Genomic DNA, 20315 nt, shown 5'->3' with positions numbered 1-20315 from the left:
TATCTAAGCTACAAAAGTGCCAATATAAGGTAAGGTAAAAACAGTCTCTACAAGCCCAACCAGAAATGAATCCCTACAGCGTGATGGTGAGTACCTCCGAAGTCTCTGAGTCTTTGTCTTCTTCCACAGTTACGACGACTGCATGGTTCTCTGCTATTGGAACACACTGTAGGAAGTATGATTCTAAAGTAAAGGCTGAAGAGGGGACTTCGCTGGTAGAAGTACCTAACTGTGGTTCTGTATTCATTGCAGCCAGCTATTAATGACCGAGGGAATCAAGGAGGAGAATAGCAGTACAGCTACAGCAATGCTTGGCATCACCCGGTGATACCTTGAACTTTGATTATACCTCAATTTCCGAATATGAAATTGACCGGGCCGCCCTGACCATTGCACATGCCATGGTCAACCCTAGTGAGTAGGTTAATATTTAGGGTTGCACATGAAATTTAATGGAGAATTAAAGTCAATGTCAATTGGGATGTAGACCGATATGCTGACAAGGTCAATTTGTCACAACCCAACAGGGATGGTTCAGCAACTGCTGAACCGGAGAGACTGAAGAAGTTCTTCCCTGAGGCTGTGCTCGGCAAAATTTCAGTTCCAGCAACCATTGTGGACAGGCACGGAAAAATTTTGGTAGTTCATCTCCCTGATATTTTGACAGCTTCTCGCATAGTATGTTTCTGGTTGGGGATTTTCCTTCAGGGCTGATTAATTAATTAGGAGCATCTCAATCACATCACTGGTGGCTTGAGAGAATCCCTTCTCAAAACTGTTGATCCTAAAGATGTCAACAAATGTTGGAGAGATGATGGATATATGGTTCCAGCTGAAGGAGGGGAATTTGGGGCTGGTAGAATTACAGTAGCTCCTGCATATTTCATGCAAAGAAGGGAGGTATTGTATTTTCACTTGTTATATATATTGGGTCTAGGCTTAACTCTATTCTTAGCGACGAGTGGATCCATTGGTGACCTCAGAGTCTTACAAATCAGAGAAGGTCCAACAATGGTTAGCTGCCTTGACAACATCAGAAGTTCTATGGAATGCCATTACCGGAGTTGTGGCTCCGGATCTTTTTCAAGCTGGCAACTCTGCATTTTCTCAGGCCATCAAAGAAGTCCGTCATGGATCAAAAAAGAACCCAAAGAACCCTGCTCCAGTGGACTCTTGGCCCTCAATCTTTTCAGGGCTTGAAATTATTGCTAACCGTGTTACCTTTAGCCACAGAGATGCTGGTGGATCTCCATCCCTTTTTGATCTCCTGGTCAGTCTAGGAAGAAATCATCATGCCACTTTGGCCTTGGCAGACCTCCATGCAGAACTAGATTATTCCCCTGGAGCAATGGTCTATATTGCAGGGCGGGTGCTAGAACATTCTGTTGGTCCCTGGCTTAATGGAGAACGGGTTGTAATTGCCTATTTCATGAAGGATGCTGTGCATGACAGAGTTGGGGTGCCAAGGTCATCATTTCCGATGCAGAGTTTCTTTTTAGAGTTAGTAGGGGGGAAGAGTCGGAAGAGAATAAGGAGTAGGAGATAGTATTGGGAAATTCCCATAATTATTTTTTTGGTGGAATCATTATGTAGCTGTGCCAAAATTCATGTGGTGCTCTGACCTCTGTTACCTTTGAACAAACCCATAATTTCAATGACCTCAAAAATCACACCAAGACGGAAAAATAGGGCCAGAGTAGCAACATCTTCTGATGATGCCCAGCCAACAAAGAGAAAAAGAGGTGCTTATAAATATACATACATCTCATCTAAAACTCAGAGGGGAAATGTTTCATGGAAAGAAGCGGATACTGTCTATGAAGACTATGACAGTGAGGTGGAGCCAACCTCACTGGTGAAACAAAAACACCACCAGAATATTGAAGATCATTCACTGGTCAATTATGACAGAGAGATATATGATGATTTTGGGACAGGAGGCTTAAATAGTATCCAACGAAAGACAAAAGTGAGTTCTGTGGAAATAATTATTCTTGAAAACTAGCCAACATTACAGACCCAAAATGATTTCCTCAGGGAATACTTGCCTTGGCGCAATGAATATCTTTCAGTGTTGTTGGAGTTGGAACAGCTGATCAACAATGGGAAATGTGAGGATTGCGGACGAGAGGAGGGCTTTATTCGTTGTCTGTCCTGCTCAGGAGAGCACAGCTGGTGTTCCTCATGTGCTGTCAAAGCCCACCAGCACAACCTCTTCCACAACCTTGAGCTTTGGAATGGCAAGTTCTACGAGTCTACTATCCTACGGGACCATGGGTATATAATGCATCTTGGTCATGGGGGACATCCTTGCCCCAATGCATTGCAGCAGTCAAACCTGTCACCCTGGTCAGATCTTGGAGCCATGGAAGATGTGTTTGCACACGTGGAGGGGGATACTATTTATGAAACACAGTTGGGATTGTCTAACCTGGTCATTGTGCACTCCACTGGAGTTTACTCACACTGTGTATCCTGGTGTCAGTGTCCTGGAGCTGAGAAGGACAGACATCTACATCTGCTAAAAGCAAAGTTATTTCCTGCCAGCATCACTCGGCCTCAATCTGCTTTTACCTTCGATGTGCTAGATAACTTCCTCATAGACGCTTTGGAGTGCAAGACCTCAGCTATGAGTTTCTATCAAAAGCTACGTCGTTTTACCAACAATGCTTTCCCTCATACAATACCTGTGAGCAATTTCTTCATCATTGTACCCCATGCTTACATGATAAAAAGGATCGCTACCGTGAACTTATGCGGGTGTCTCGTATATGGAGGGATTTGGTCAATAGAATAAGGTTTGGCTTTGCACATGAGTCGGACAGATCTCCTGGTCCAGGGGATTTAGCTCTTTATTGTCCAGCATGTCCCCAGCCTGGCATCAACTTACCTTCTTCTTGGAAGGATACCTATGACAGGTAAGTTGGTTCATCAACAACTGCCCACTGAGCTAATTTTTGTGGTCGGCAGTTGGTTGGTCATGCAAAGATATGTTGTTGATGGAAATTTTACAGCTCAGCATATGAAGATGAAGACTCCAGAAGATGATGTTTCACTAGCAGACAGAAAGGGATACATGGTAACAGAAGGACCTTATGAAACTCACATAATAGAATCTGTGGAAGAGAAAGAGGCGAGTTGTCATATTTCATGACATGTTTCATTAGAAATGATGTCTAATATAATTTCAGAAATCATCTTGCAGCAATCACCGTGCTGTGAATGCAGCCAATGTCCAGAGAAGCAACCTAAGAGCTACAGGAGTTGGGGCAACTGCATGTGCTAGGCATGGATGTTTTGTTCCCCATGCAGTAGTTGACTTCCAAAAGGGAGAGAGGTATGTTGGTTGCATTGTTGTACTATGACATTGGGCTGACTATGTAGTCAGGCAAATGAACATGGACTATTCCATCTGCAACGCATTGAAATATCCATCAGAAGATATTGGCAGTGCACTCATAATCTATGATGTTGCATGCCAGTGGAGTATCCACTTCTATGAACGGGTGAATCAAAGCTATCACCTGTCTCTTCCTCAATCAATCAAAATATTGCCAGCGGTCGGCAAGTTTCAACTAAGCGCTCATAAGCTACTGTGCTTTCCCAGATTCAGCCTTAATTTTATTACAGGAGCGGGTCATATTGATGGGGAAATCTTGGAGACCCTCTGGGCCCCGTTTAACAAGATTTCCCCAACTGCAAGGTCCATGACTCTCTCTCACAGACAGGAAGTCTTGGACGACCATATGAGGGATTCTAATTGGAAGAAGCTTGTCAGAATTGGCAAGTCCCCTTTATTTCCGAGATGTCAACTTTGACTAATGGAACACTTCAAAAGTCAAATTATTACTTAAAAAGTATCATCAAGCCATACAGGGCATTAAAGACACTCAGGGTCCGTATGAAGAATTAACGAAGTCTCTTGATCGGGCCAATATCCAGAAATGGAAGAAGGAAGCTGAACTAGCAGCTCTTCACCGAGGTGAGCTTCTCGACATCTATCAGCTTACAATGGATAAAGGTAGGTTCGGTAAAATTCAACTTTGATTGGACCTGATTATGAATCATCAAAAGCTCCAACTATGGCTGAAATAAGGCTAAGGTTGACTGAAAACGAAGTGTCCACCAATGGTAGGACTGGGGCTGTTGCATGGTTGATCGAGGGTATCAACATAGAAAATGCTCAGTAAGGTGTTCAATATTTGAGGTGTGATTGACTCAAATTGGGTTATTAGAGATGGCCTACGTTCTTCTATAAGACAACTGCCAGAGGATCCAACTGCTTCTCAGAGAACTCTGATGGAAGAAAAAAGGCAGAAACTCTTGTCTCGCATCAATAAGTTCCACGAGACTGCATTGGTTATGACAAATGGGATGGAATTGGAAGGGGGAGCAGGATTGCACCAAGATGACCCTGAACTGTGCCTGGAGGAGGCTGATGGATCTAATTTTCCAGGAATTGAAGAGCTGGGGGAAGACAGTATTTTGGACATCGGAGATGATGCTGACTCACCTGCAGAGGTTGCTGAACTTTGGATGCCATCATGGGGGACATCTGATCCGATCATGAATGATGTTGTCATGCCATTACGTCAAGAAGAACTGGAGCTTCGAAAGGGTCAAGCAAATGACTGCCTGGAAAAGCTTCGTCAAGCTCTTGGTAACAGATCTGTGGTGTTTCGAGAGAAATTACACTCCAATAAATCAATCCATCATCAGGGTACTAGATCAACAAAGGAACTTCGAAAAATCACCTTGGCCATCAACAAACATGCTCAAGAATATTGCAGATCAAGGGCAGCAATGCAACGATTAGGGGCTGATTCTGATACAATGTCATCTTATCAAGCCCTAAAGGCTGAGGACCTTACAGTAAGCAAAGAAGTCACTGAGGAAAATAGGCATGGTCAGGGTTCTGATAGGCTAGCTTGGTTTTGGAGAATCAACAGTGCAGAGGACAGCCAGAAGAGCGAGTGAATGAATGAATGTGAGTTTTAATCTTATCTGATTTTTATGAAGGTACTGAGCTTATGTTCCCCATTCCTAGTTTATCGAGTCAATTGGTTGAAAGCAAAAGCACGATATGACCGTTGGAGTGAAGAGCTGAAGTTGGTACAGCATGAAATGTGTTGGACAGTATGGTGGTTTCAGAAGCAGGAGTCGGAGTGGAGAGCAAGGGCAGATGAAAGCATCAAGAATGGGCATAGGGCATATGCTGAAAAGCAGGCTTCCATGTGGGCTGAGTTTGCAGCTGAGGGCATGAAGAGTTTTCAAGGAAAATGGAGCATGACAAGTTGATATTAAAGATGGCTTCATAATGTAATTACTTGACTTCTAAACATACCAGATGAGGTTAGGTGTCCTCGCCCAAATATTGTAATAGTAGGCCAGCCTATGATGGTGTGCAGTCAGCCTTATATTACAGACTGCAACAGCAGGCTGGCTGATGTGGGATGGGTGGCTGGCCACTGTATACATACTGCACATCCCGTCCGGCCGGCTCAGGTATAAGTGCCAGCTAAGCCAGCCGGCCCAGAGGTGCAGGCTGCAACAGCAGGCTGGCCCATATAGAATATGGCACTATATGACCGGCCGTCCACCTCATACAGACTGCACAGACTATCCGGCCGACTGAGGAATGCTGGCTTAGCACATCAGGCTGCAATATAAGCAACAAAACTATTGCAATGTTGGCATGATCAAGCTGTGGTTGATGTAGCATTCATGTAAGCAGTCCAGCTTAAAAGTAGCCATGACCATGCACAAAACAAGTCTGGTACATAACATAGTCCAGCAAGCTGGGGTGTAGGTGGCAACCAGGCTGGCCGGACCAGTATTACATACTGTACAATATGTCAGGCCAGCTATGGTATAGGACACAGCCAGGCCGGCCGACCTAGTGTTACAGGGTGTAACAACAGGCTGGCCCAGCCAGACTTTGCTAATCTTATCAGACTTGGCTGTGGTATAGGTGACAAGCCAAGTTGGCCGGCCTAGTATTACATACTGCACAACCTGTCCGGCCAGCTTGGGTATAGAACACAGCCAGGCCGGCCAGCCCAGTATTACAGGGTGCAACACCTTCTATGTCTATGAGTGACAGAAAATGAATGGTTTCTGTAGTGAGCACATCATTTTCATGATACTGATTTCAGATGCTTACCTTCTATATCTATAAGTGAGAGAAAGTGGATCGTTTCTGTTGCTAGCACATCATTGCCATGAAAATGATTTACAAGCAACAGAAACGATTCACTTTCTCTCACTTATAGATATAGAAGGTGAGCATCTGAAATGAGTGAGGCTTAAACAGTAGATAATCAGACTTACTCTACCAAAGGAGACTGGTTGTGAGATTCCAGCATGGGCCAGCCTGTTGTTGCATCCTGTAATACTAGGCTGGCCGGCCTGGTTGTGTCCTATACCCCAGCAGGCCGGACAAGCTGTGCAGTGTGTAATACCGGGCCGGCCCACATGGCTTTCACCAATACCCTAGCCAAGTCTGGCTGGGCCAGCCTGTTGTTGCACCCTGTAATACTGGGTCGGCCAGCCTGGCTGTTTTCTATACCCAAGCTGGCCAGACGAGCTGTGCAGTATGTAATACCAGTCTGGCCAACCTGACTTTCACCTATACTCCAGCTTGCTGGACAGTGACATGCACCAAACTTGTTTTGTGCATGATTCTGGCTACTTTTAAGCCTCAATGTTCCTCACTTTGAATCTTTCTGGACTGCTTACTTGAATGCCACATCAACCACAGTTTGATTTTTCCAACATTGCAATAGTTGTGTTGCTTATATTGCAGCCTGATATGCTGGGCCAGCTATTCTGGCTATGATTATACCCTAGTCTGCTGGACAGGCTGTGCAGTGTGTATGAGGTGGATAGCTGGTCACATGGGCCAGCCTGCTGTTGCAGACTCTGTATAAAGTGGCCAGCCACAAACTCGGATAAACCAAAATGGCACCAGAAAGCTGCAATTTATTCTGGACAGCTTACTCAAATGCTACATCAACTGCAGCTTTGAAGTGAGGTTGAGTGCACTTTCTACCTACCTCAGAGGCAGGCAGGCCATCATGGAAGCAGTATGCTAGCTAGCCCCCTTCTTCATACTGCATATACAGGTTGGCCCATGTGGCTCACAAAGGTGAAATTCAATCTGCAGCTGGCTGTCCCCCTTTCACATATTGCAGAGATAGGTAGGCTGAATGCACCATTTGGGAGAGGTATGTCGGCCGGCCCCCTCTTACACACTGCACATCAGGGCTGGCCCATTCAGCTGAAATTCAATTTGCAGCCGGCCGGCCCCCTTTCACATATTGCAGAGGCAGGCAGGCCTAATGCATCATTTGGGAGAGGTATGTCGGCCGGCCCCCTCCTACACACTGCACATCAGGGCTGGCCCATTCTGCTAACATCAACCTGGCCGGACGGCCCCCTTTCACATAATGCAGAGGTAGGCAGGCCTAATGCACCATTTGGCAGACATTGGTCGGCCGGCCCCCTTATACACACTGCACATCAGGGCTGGCCCATTCTGCTAACATCAACCTGGCCGGCCGGCCCCTTCCTACACCTCTGATATTTTTTTATGTGAGGCATCGGCCTGCTAGAGTTCTACAGCATCGGCCGAGCCTGGATTTACATGGACCGGCCGGTGTCCGGTAGTCCAGGTTTTGCAGGCCAATGTACATGTCCTATGACAGGGTTCTACAGTAGAAGTGACTGAAGGGTCTGTGATATCTACCTCAATCTACAGTTTCGAGTCCTGGATATTGGAACTCAATGATTGAATCATTCAATTGTGGCATTTCATCCAGGACCACAATTTCACCGGAAAGCCCAAGACCTGAAAAATATGTATGCAACATTTCCATTTTTCACTTGTTGCACTGATCACTGAGTTTCAAGTGCCGAAACCCGAAACTCAAAACCGGGTGTGCAACATGTTCATTGTTCATTTACATTACACAGATCATTGAGTGCTGAGGGCCAAATCCTGAAACCCGAAGCCCAAAAACATGTATGCCACATGCCCATCTACTCATTGCACAAATTACCAAGTGCCGAGTGCCAAAACCCGAAACCCAGTACTTCAAATGGACATGAATTCTATATTTGTATGTATTATCCATTGGTGTAGGGTTCAAATAACTTGGGAATTGTATTTGTCAGTGCTTGGTACTCGGTACTCAGTAGTTGGTAGTTGGTGGTTGGTAGTCAATATAGGCAAATGATAATGAAAAATTAAAGTTGTTATTACACTTAACTTTCTTACCAAAGGTTGTGGTCCGAGTCTATAGGAGTGTATTGGTAGTCTTTTCTTGTCCATCAGTTATCATTTGACTGAGATATAAGCTAAAGAAATCTGAAACATTAGCAATAATGAAAAATGAAAGTTATTTGTAATGATATTTTTGGCCTGAATCATATATAAATGTGACTTTGTATAAAAGATGTCTATTGTCACTCTCCACACATATGTCATTTTGCCTATCATTACATCAATCCTTCATGAATCTTTCTAAGCTTTTAAGCTATTATAATGGATGTATATGGGTGTTATTCCAGGTCTCTGATCACATCACAGGCTTGTTATGTTGTATATCTCGACATAATGTGCAAGTCTCACTATTAATATTCATTCTTTTATCTTTAGACTCACTTACTACACACATGTATTTTATTTGTCATTATTGATGTTTTGGATTTCTTTAGCTTATATCTTGGTCACATGGTAACCAATGGATGAGAAAAGACTACAAATAAACTCACCTAGACTTGGACTACAACCTTCATTAAGCTGACTACTGATTCCTGGATACTGAGTACCAATTACCATGTACCGAGTACTGCGTAATGAGTAACAAGATAACCAATTGACAAGAAAAGACTACCACTACACTGTCACGAGTTCCAAATACAAATCATTATTTGTTCCTTAATTCTAAGTCCTTTAAGCGCCCAGTCACAGCGCCTGTTCCTAAGAATGTATTTACTGTTGAAGAAGTTCCTATTATTGCGTCTATTGTAGAATTACCAGAGTCACGTGATCTATCGGACAATGCCGAAGATACTGACGTCATGCCTTGCGACACTCTTGGAATGTTCCAGAGTCTTACTGTGGCTGCGGCACATGTTATGACATCATAGTTATATATAGAATCGTACGATACCTTTAATTATTCTGATTGGTTAGTTAGTTCATACTCAGTTTCGATCTCAGTTTCAATATGTGTATATAGGTAGCTCGTCGTAGTCAGTAGTTCTTTAGTTCAAACCTCTTGTATCTCCAAGTGAGCAATACCAAGACGTACCTGCTGCCTACTTCCTCTGCGTGATTATTCTTTGTTTGAGTCCTAGTCTCTGCCCAGCGTTAATTCGTTATTGGGTTGTGACATTAGGTTTGAACTATAGGAGACTCCGACTCTCGCGTTACACTCTCGCATCTCTCTTTCTTTTGCCTGGTCGTGTTGGAAGTCATCTTCACACCATCAGCCGAAACAAAGCCGTTATACTTTTGCCCGGCTTAAACCGCCGCGACTTTTTGATTTCATTCCTTTGCTCATTTGAGCGCATTTTCCTACCTATCATCTTTCTTAGTTAGTAGTCCTATACCAGGCCCTGTCTTACCGCAGCCGCCAGTATACGGAGGTGTTCACGACATTAGGCGTGTCACTGCAACTTTGAGTGCTGGCCCAAAACCCTGCCTGCTCAATGTTACTATAGTTTCATTTTACCTATCCCTTTCTTCATACACATGTAGGCATTCGTTTCGAGTCAATAGCGGAACTGTCTAGACGACAAACCGTGCTTTCGACCTACGAGGATTTAGCGACATACCCTAGTGAGACTCGCACTTGTAAGCTTCGGCTGGAAGAGTGATAACTTGTCCTAGGCTTGTACCCTCAGAACGGAGATTGCATTGTCCCTAGTTTTTCCCACTCGATCGAGTATAGTTTACGTATCTTTTTAGTTAGTATTAGGGAAGCATCGGTTGGGTTGATTAAAGAACCCTTCGATCCTGAAGTACGTGGTAGATCCGATCAGATATCGGGGACCGCTTCAGTTTTCCATTACATAAACTTTCCTCTTTTCATCATCATTCCCTTCCGGAAGAGCCCTTACGAGCAGCTCTTCAACAGACATCAGTGAATCGGGTTCCAGAACACAACTGGCACTATATCTGAATTACCAAATCCTCCTGTACAACCTGCACCGGTGGTATTACCGTCTACTCCACAAGAAATTGTCGAGTACATCCATATGTCACTTGCAAATCAAGCGGACAGCTTCAGGGTCAGGATTGCAGAACTAGAAGCCAAGAATGCGGCTCTAGAAGAAGCAAACAGACTCCTGGGCGTACGCCTAGAAATGCAAGAAGACGAGACTGTGAAAATACAGTCTCAACAACCATCATTCGGCTCTGCAGGAGCTAGCCTACTATCATCGAATTCCTCCCCCTCCATCAAATATTCAAAACCCCAAGACTTCACAGGAGAAAAGGACTCCATAGAACTCATGGTCTGGATATCCCAAGTAGCGCTATACACGGCGCAATGGCCCAACATCCAAGAAGGCCAAAGAATCGGAGTGATGCTTTCATTCATGAAAGGAACTGCAGCCAAATGGGCGCAACCTTACATCACCAAACTTGGAAAGACCGGAGACGAAAAGTTGACCGTGGAGAAATTCCTGGAAGACTTAGAAGCCATGTGGGGGCAAGAAGATCGTGAAGGAAAAGCGATCAGGGAACTAGAATCCCTTAGACAAGGAGCTTCCTCGGTTCCAGAGTACGCAGCTGCTTTCAGACAAAAGGCTGCACACACCTCCTTTTCCGACTACAACCAGAGACAGAAGTTTAGACTGGGACTTCAAGACCGTGTCAAAATACAGCTCGCTCATGTCCGTTACGAGGACAAAAACACCATGAAGAAACTGGTGGAACATGCGATCCAAATCGGACGCAACTTCGAAGAGCTAGATGCGGACAAGAAGAAGACAACCTGGTGGACCCCTAAACAAGGCCCCAGAACCCCAGAATACAGACCTGGCCCTAGTAAGGAAAGCGACGCTATGGACGTCAACGCCAACAAGCAGCGAGGTGCTCCAAAACCTCAAGGAAGGACTGGATCCTTCAAATGCTACCGCTGTGGAGGCGAAGGCCATATGGCTAGAAACTGCAAAGACGCAGTCGCACCAAAAGTGCAGGTGAAGGCTACTACAGTGCCAAAAGAAGAAGACCCTATTCCGAGTTGGTTCAAAGCTTGGGTCAGCTCCAAGGAAGGCAAGGGTTTTTAGAGGGGTCAAAGTCAAAGTCTGCGAACTTAGACCCGAACAATCGTTTCTCCATCCTATCTACGTTCTCGGATGTATCAGAAGTATATATTAAATCCAAATCTGAACATTTTTACATTCCGATCACGTTGAAGGGAAAGAACCGACAAGCAGATGTGAAAGCACTGGTAGATTGCGGTGCATCAACATTATTTATTAGCGAAAAGTTTGTGAAAAAGAACGAAGTCCAGTGCCATAAATTATTAAGGCCCATTCCGGTTAAAAATATTGATGGCTCGTTAAATGCCGCTGGATCGATGACTCATTATGCAGAATTAGGTCTAAAGATCGGTGATCATGTTGAGGATCAAGCAGCCTTCATGGTTACAGACTTAGGAAGCGATGATGTTATTATTGGCATAGATTGGCTAAGATATCACAACCTGGAAATAGATTGGAATGCTGGACGTTTTGCACTTTCTCGTTGCCCGGTTAAATGTATTACTAAAAAAGAACAAAGACAAAAAAATAAAGAAAAAAGAAAAGAACAAAAAAAGATAGAAGAAGTGCCAGACCTGATTCCCACAGAAGAGGATGACGAAGAAGACATGGCAATGAAAAGGGCGACAGTTGAGGAAATAGAAGACGAAGAGTATCCTGGAGAATGGATCAAGTATAAAGCCTCGGTTGCCACGGAGCAGAAGGTTGCAGAAGAAGCAACGAAGGTGAAGAAATCGGTCGAAGAGATGGTTCCCGATTGGCTTCACGAGTACCTGGGAGTTTTCTCAGAAGAAGAATCTAAGCGCTTCCCTGAAAGAAAGAAGTGGGATCATGCGATAGATCTTAAAGATGATGGCGATCTTCCGCCAAATGCGAAACCATATCCCTTATCACCCAAGGAGATGGACACTTTGAAAGATTGGTTAAAAACCGAAACTGCACTGGGACGTATTAGAAATTCACAATCTCCAGTAGCAGCACCTTTCTTCTTTGTGGCCAAGAAAGATGGCAAGTTGAGACCAGTAATGGATTATAGAAAGCTCAATGAGAAGACGGTTAAAAATGCATACCCGCTACCGAGATCTCAAGATTTAATTGATGCTTTAACTGGTGCCACGATGTACTCCAAGATGGATGTAAGATGGGGGTACAATAATATTCGCATGAAAGAAGGAGACGAGTGGAAGGCGGCCTTCAAAACGCCGTTTGGTCACCATGAACCAACCATGATGTACTTCGGGTTAACAAACTCCCCTGCCACGTTCCAAACCATGATGAACGAGATATTCAGAGATTTAATTGATGGAAAGACCGTAGTTGTCTATATCGATGATATCCTCGTATTCACAAATGGCAATAGGGAGCAACACCGAAAAGTTGTACGAGAGGTACTAAAACGACTAAAAGAGAATGATCTGTATCTGAAGCCTGAAAAGTGTAGCTTCGAACAGACAGAAGTCAAGTTCCTCGGGTTGATAGTGGAGAAAGGTGGTGTTTGAATGGACCCTGTGAAAGTAGAAGGAGTAATGAAATGGCCTGTACCCAAATGCGTCAAAGATATTCAAGTATTTATGGGCTTCGCCAACTTCTACAGAAGATTTATCTTCGGGTTCTCAGACATCGCTAGACCAATGAATGATTTATTATGGAAAGATGTCAAATGGGATTGGACGGAGAAACAGCAAGATGCTTTTGATGAACTGAAGTCAAGGTTTACATCAGCTCCGATCCTAGTAATGCCTGACATTGAGAAGAAAATGAAAATAGAAACCGATGCTTCTGATTATGCAACTGGAGCGGTTCTATCTCGACTGATGGAAGATGACCTATGGCACCCCATGGCGTATTACTCTAAGTCAATGAACGATGCAGAAAGAAATTATGACATCCATGACAAAGAGTTACTCGCAATCATTCGAGCGTTGGAGGAGTGGAGGCACTATGTGCAGGGAAAACCTCACCATGTGGAGATCTGGACGGATCATAAAAATCTCGAGTACTTTATGACAAGCCAAAAGTTGACAAGAAGGCAAGCCAGATGGAGTCTGTTCCTGGCGGAGTATGAATTTACACTCCAACATAAGCCTGGTGTAGTCAACGATAAGGCCGATAAGCTTTCTCGGAGAGAAGACCACAGAGGGGGGGTAGAAAACGACAATTCTGATCGTATTTTGTTAAAACCAGAGTTTTTTACTGTAAAAGCTGCTAAAAGAGGTCAAGTTCTAGTGCAAGGAGAAAAACAATTGCTGAGAAAGATAAGGCAATGCACAGAACGAGAGCCCGAAGTTGCTAAAGCACTACAAACGTTAAAAGCAGCACCAGTACAATTGCGAAGAAAAGTTGAAGAGTGGAATGTAGAGGATGGATTGGTGTTATTCTGAGGACTGGTTTACGTTCCAAATGATAAAGAGATCCGCCGAGAGATATTAGAGTTGTTTCACGACTCTCCACCGGCTGGACACCCTGGACGTGCCAAAACCTTAGAATTGATTTCCAGAAATTATTGGTGGCCTTCAATGACGAAGTATGTCCACGATTACGTAGATGGCTGTGATAGATGCAGAGCAACGAAGATTCACCCAACGCAATCACATGGTCCGCTTAAACCAAATGAAATACCAGCGGGACCTTGGCAATCAATCACTTGTGATTTGATAGTAGATTTGCCTAAAAGCGAAGGGTTCGATTCTATTTTTGTTGTCGTTGATCGATACACAAAACAAACGCACATCATGCCTACGAAAAAGGAAGTTGACGCTCGAGGAATCGCGAAACTTTTCTTAGATAACGTATGGAAACACCATGGAACTCCGAAACAGGTGATATCGGATAGAGGAACACAATTCGTTTCCAAATTTATGGGACAAGTGTCAAAACGCCTAGGCATAAAATGGAACATGTCAACGGCTTATCATCCTCAGACAGACGGACAAACAGAGAGAATCAATCAAGAAGTAGAGCAATATCTGAGAATGTTCACGTCTTACCGCCAAAATGATTGGGTAGACTGGCTTCCGATAGCAGAATTCGCTCACAATAACTCTGTCACTGTAATGGGTCATAGTCCATTCAAAGTACTCTACGGATACGATCCAGAGTTTACTTTTTCACCAATTTCCAATTCTAAAGTACCTGCAGCTGATGAACGAGTGGATGTAATGAAAGAGGTGAAGGAAGATGCAGAAAGTATGCTGCGAATGGCGAATGAGCGGATGAAGAGATTCTACGATAAAGGAGTAAAAGACGCACCACAATTCAAGAAAGGAGATCTGGTCTGGCTCAATGCCAAAAATATCCGTCAAAAAAGACCAAATAAGAAACTCTCTGATCGACGACTTGGTCCATTTGAAGTGCTAGAGAAGACGGGTGATGTAAATTACCGCCTGAACCTTCCAGCAAAATATCAGATTCATCCGGTATTCCACGTAGAATTACTCACTCCGCATTCCCCCTCGACCTTAGTCCAAAGACTTCCACATCATCGTCCGCCGCCAGAGATCTTATCAGAAGGCGATTCCGAATGGATAGTACGAAAAGTCCTAGACTCGAGACTGCACAGATCAAAACTCCAATACCTAGTAGAGTGGGAAGGATATCCGATAGAAGAAGCGACACGGGAACCTGAGGAAAACCTTGAGAATGCACGGTTGAAAGTTCAAGAATTTCACCGGCAAAATCCGAAGGCATTGAATCCCTGCAAAATTAATAAATCGGTGTTCGAAACCCAAGAGTTTTTGGAATGGCGCAAAAAGTTTATTCGTCCTAGTTTCATTCGCGATGACGCTCATCCTAGAGAGGGGGTAATGTCACGAGTTCCAAATACAAATCATTATTTGTTCCTTAATTCTAAGTCCTTTAAGTGCCCAGTCACAGCGCCTGTTCCTAAGAATGTATTTACTGTTGAAGAAGTTCCTATTATTGCGTCTATTGTAGAATTACCAGAGTCACGTGATCTATCGGACAATGCCGAAGATACTGACGTCATGCCTTGCGACACTCTTGGAATGTTCCAGAGTCTTACTGTGGCTGCGGCACATGTTATGACATCATAGTTATATATAGAATCGTACGATACCTTTAATTATTCTGATTGGTTAGTTAGTTCATACTCAGTTTCGATCTCAGTTTCAATATGTGTATATAGGTAGCTCGTCGTAGTCAGTAGTTCTTTGGTTCAAACCTCTTGTATCTCCAAGTGAGCAATACCAAGACATACCTGCTGCCTACTTCCTCTGCGTGATTATTCTTTGTTTGAGTCCTAGTCTCTGCCCAGCGTTAATTCATTATTGGGTTGTGACATACACTCACCTGGACTTGGACTACAACCTTCGGTAAGGAAGTTAAGCATAATAACAACTTTCATTTTTTCATTATTGCTGATGTTTTGCCGAATGACAAGGAAAGACTACCAAGACACTCACCTTGATGTGGACTACAACTGTCATTTTTCATTATCATTTGTCTATATTGACTACCTGAGTCTCGAGTACCGACCACTGACCACCAATCACCAATCACCGAGTACCAATCACTGAGTACTGAGTACTGACAAATACAATTCCCAAGTTATTTGAGCCCTACACCAATGGATAATACATACAAATACAATTTGTGTCCATTTGAAGTACCGGGTGTCAGGTTTCGACACTCGACACTTGGTGATTTGTGCAATGAGTGAAAAATGGACATGATCTGAAGCACTCGGAACTTGATGATTTGTGTAATGTAAATGAAAAATAAACATGTTGCATGCCGGGTTTCAAGTTTTGGGTTTCAGCACTCAAAACTCGGTGATTTGTGCAGTGAGTGAAAAATGGACATGTTGTGCACATATTTTCGGGGTTCGGGTTTCGGCCCTCGGCCCTTGGAACTCGATGACTTGTGTAATATAATTGAACAATGGACATGTTCACACCTGGTTTTGAGTTTCAGGTTTTGGCACTCAAAACTCGGTGATTTGTGCAACAAGTGAAAAATGGAAATGTTGCATACATAGTTTCGGGTCTCAGGGTTCAGGTCTCAGGTCTCGGCACTCAGAACTTGATGATTTGTGTAATGTAAATGAAAAATCAACATGTTGCACACTGGGTTTTGAGTTTCAGGTTTCGGCACTCAAAACTCAGTGATTTGTGCAACAAGTAAAAAATGGACATGTTGCGCACATATTTTCGGGGTTTGGGTTTTGGCCCTTGGCATTCGGAACTCGATGATTTGTGTAATGTAAATGAAAAATCAACATGTTGCACACCAGGTTTCGAGTTTCGGGTTTCGGCACTCAAAACTCGGTGATTTGTGCAACAAGTGAAAAATGGAAATGTTGCATACATATTTTCAGGTCTTGGGTTTGAAAAATAGCATAATAACAACTTTCATGTTTTCATTATCATTTGCCTATATGCACTACTGAGTCTGATAAGGGACCCCTTGGATGATCCATTGCTCAATGAAATACTACCTGATTGGAAGTGTGCTAGTTATCAGATATTCATTTGTTGACTCCCGGGTCCCGGAACTCAGAAGTCAGTACGGTTGACCCAAATTTGGGTGATCGGAACTTGGCGTCTCATAGGGCAACACAAGCTTCACACCCCAGATTCCAAATTCTGCAAGACAACCTGTGCACCATCAAAGGCCATGTCAGGAGATCACCTGCTGCTCTGGGAACTCGGTAACTTTAATTTATTACCTCCTCTGAGTACGATTGACCCAAAGGTTGGTAATCAGAACTTGGCTTCTCATAGGGCAACACAAGCTTCGCACCCCAGATTCCAAAATTTGCAAGACAATCTATCCACCATCAAAGGCCATGTCAGGAGATCACCTGCTGCTCCAGGAACTTGGTAACTTTGATTTATTACCTCCTCTGATTTGGTTGATGTACAACTACCTCAGCTCCATCATTTCTACAATTATGATACACATAGGCCCACCCATCTATATTTTATACCACCCTCAGCCCACCCATCTAATACAACATCCCATACAACACCCTCAGCCCACCCATCTAATACAATATTTTATAATACCCTCGGCCCACCTGTCTAATTTAATATGTGTCTGGGCCCACCCGTGAATGTGATAACAAGTACCTACCCATCTATCTCATACACATCTACCTTAATACACCCATCTGCATAATATCCAACTACCTTGGCCCACCTGTCTACCTAATATTCATGTACATCGGCCCACTCATCTACTCTATATATCCCCTGCATGGGCCCATCTGCCTCCATCGGGAATAATTTGCCTTTTGGCCCATCCATCATAGCCGAGGATATTTTTATCATGGGCCCATGGTCCGCTGGCCCATATCATACGGGATATTATGCATGTCCATTCCCTCGTATTATACGGAGATAGGTCACTGTAATATGTGCTGCTTTGAGAACTTCTTTGAAGTCTGTAGCTTCAGTCCTTGAGTAGTTAGTAGGATCCTTAAGTTCTAGTCTCCTATCAATAGCATGTCTCAAGGCAGCCAGTAGCCCTTGCCAAAAATAATGATCCCGCTCTCATGCTGATATCTTATTGTTTGCGACTAGCCAATGAGCTACAGGCCGAAACTGCCAGTAATACTGCAGAAATTCAGTCTTGGTTGAGATGTCATTGTCAATGTTGCTGATCACGATTCGTTCCAAGTCACGTATCGAGTACCAAAGGCCCTTTGCAGCTCCAGAGTATTGCAACAGAATACTGGTCTTAAAAATGGTAAAGTCTTTGCTTTCATACCCCGTCAGAGTTACCCAAAAATACTTCATCTGAATGTCAATGTAGCGAACAATTGTCTTGCATTTTTCGGCATACAAAAGTCCACAGGCCAATGCTAGATCCTCAAACAGTTCAATAAACTCAAGAAGTTCTGAAGTTTTACCATTAAATGTTGGTGCTTTGCTTGAATTGGCTCCAGGCATAGCGTTGATGCCTTTAAGCGTGTTTGACATGGTGAGTGGAGGTTGAGATGGTACATTGAGCTGAGTAGTGTTGCAAACATTTGAAGCTGATGTATTGGGGAAAACAGGTGTGTTTGGTACAGTTGGGATAGGTGGTTGGGTTTGGATGGGAGGGAAGGAAACATTTTGATGGATGAAAATTTGAGGTGCAGCAGAGGTGATGTTCCTCGTGGGGTCTACTATAGGTGGTACTGACGGCATAGGTGGAAAGAATCTAGCAGCTGGAAGCTTGAAAGGGAGTGGAGACGGTCCATCAAGGATCGAAGGAAAGTCCACAGATATTTCTAGAGCTTCGTCCAAGGATGAGGTTGCCGATTCTTCCGAGTTTATTGGGGAGGTAGATAACTCTAAAAACAGGTTGATTTGTTGGTCTGGAGGAGTTGTAGGATCTGAAGAGGAGGGTTCAGGAACAAAGGAAGTGTCAATTGTTGCAGGGAGTTCATTTCGAGGATGTTTTGGGGAGAGCTGCGCGTTTTTATGATAGAATTTCGGAATGGTGGGCAATGTAGATTTAGATAATTGAGTCTAGAGTGTTTATGAATCTATAGATCAAATAGGAAGATCAACAGATCAGATTTTGGATGCAAGGAAAAGTTCAAAAAGGAACCCCTCGCAGTGGGCTCCAAATCTGTAAGGCTTTATAATAGTGAGTGCGAAGGGGTTCGACAAACAATGGTGTTTGTTGGGATAGAAAGATTTAGAGTTTTTTTTTTTTAGGCGCATTGAGAAGATAGTGCAACAGAATATACATATTTAGCGGAGATGTTTCTGGGACTTGTGATGTTTGATGGTGAAAGCTCTGGATTGCATGAGGAATACATGGATATTTGTAAAGTATATATACATACAAGTGTGAAAGGGATAGCCGGGTGGCTCAAAATATGGTATGATGTGCTGAGAAACAAAGGATAATTCAATGAAAGAGAGTTTGGAAGAAGGATGAGTGCGACAAGAAGACTCGTATTCTACATGAGGTGTCTGTGTCATGTGACATAAGATAAAACACTTCTAAGTACAAGAGGAATCATAAAACATGAAGGAATGTATCTGTGTGTCTTGGATATGAAGAGTAGAGCTCTTTGCATCGTTGAGACACAACACATGGACTGTGTTAGCATTAGTTTGAAGTTTAGTTGGGGTGCAAAGGATACAGTATCCTTACAAGTCTGAGGGATGGCAAATATGGCCTATACAAGGCTGAAAAGACCATAGGTCTTACACCGGTTTTGAACCCACACAGACAGATTTGGATTCTGTCACATCAACTGCTTGGCTAAGGCCAGCTAGATGCACTCCTAATGAATCCATTCAGAAGTATATCCTCAATATACATTTATCTGCATTTTGTCAGCTCTAACATTAATTTCATGATGAAACTGTGGAATACCAAAACCTGGCAGTGGCAAGGAATTCCAATTGAGTATGGTACAATGTCATTTGTTAACTGCATACAGTATTCACTGTCTAGAGAACTTAGGCCAATGTCTTAATATATGTACATATAGTCGTAAGAAGTCATTCATAGACCTGATATGTCATAGACAGCCAACTTTTTTGTAAAATAGAGCATTCTCAATCCTTACTGCATTCAGTGACATTGAGCAGATGCTCAGCATCGAAATTGATAGTACCGCAATGAGAATGGAGGCATGACAAATACTTTGTAGTTGTCTAGTCCAAATCAGTATTCGCTACTTTTTTATATTCATACAAAAGTAGTGAATACTGATTTGGACTAGACAACTACAACCTGAGAAGGCAATACTGTCAAATGGAGATCAGCCAGAGTCAGCCTATCAAAAAGAGTGTCATTATGAACTGTCAGAATTGTCCAGATTCAGTGGAATCATATATGCTGGTATGTTGAGTTCTATTCATTTTGCACATTTTCAATCAAGTGTTCTATGAGGGAAGTACACCACCATCCTATGTTGATCTTCATTGCTACAAGTCACAACTTTGTTACAAAGTCACACACTATTCTACATTTGTTGATGAGTAATAAAGGAGACAAACATGTCTTGAATATCTGCTGACAGACAGTATCTCAAACATTGATCTTCATCAGCCTTAGTCAAGTTGTCACCA

At 43.3% G+C, this 20315-nt stretch overlaps 1 protein-coding gene across 1 annotated transcript; it reads left to right on the top strand.

Moving 5' to 3' along the window:
* Nucleotides 1-401: 401 nt before the first annotated feature.
* Nucleotides 402-5298, top strand: F5891DRAFT_981084 (uncharacterized protein; the record flags this gene model as incomplete). Its single annotated transcript, XM_041377074.1, has 16 exons — nt 402-414; nt 488-678; nt 727-900; nt 956-1414; nt 1453-1500; nt 1781-1969; nt 2018-2434; nt 2486-2689; nt 2737-2918; nt 2971-3079; nt 3192-3337; nt 3389-3773; nt 3877-3982; nt 4075-4186; nt 4236-4872; nt 5020-5298. The coding sequence occupies 16 exons, from the start codon at nt 402-404 to the stop codon at nt 5296-5298; spliced, it is 3651 nt and encodes a 1216-aa protein (XP_041225139.1).
* Nucleotides 5299-20315: the final 15017 nt, after the last annotated feature.

The sequence above is a fragment of the Suillus fuscotomentosus genome (assembly GCF_016647785.1).
Source record: "Suillus fuscotomentosus strain FC203 chromosome Unknown F5891scaffold_32, whole genome shotgun sequence".
Taxonomy (NCBI): domain Eukaryota; kingdom Fungi; phylum Basidiomycota; class Agaricomycetes; order Boletales; family Suillaceae; genus Suillus; species Suillus fuscotomentosus.
This window is presented reverse-complemented; position numbering and strand designations above follow the sequence as displayed.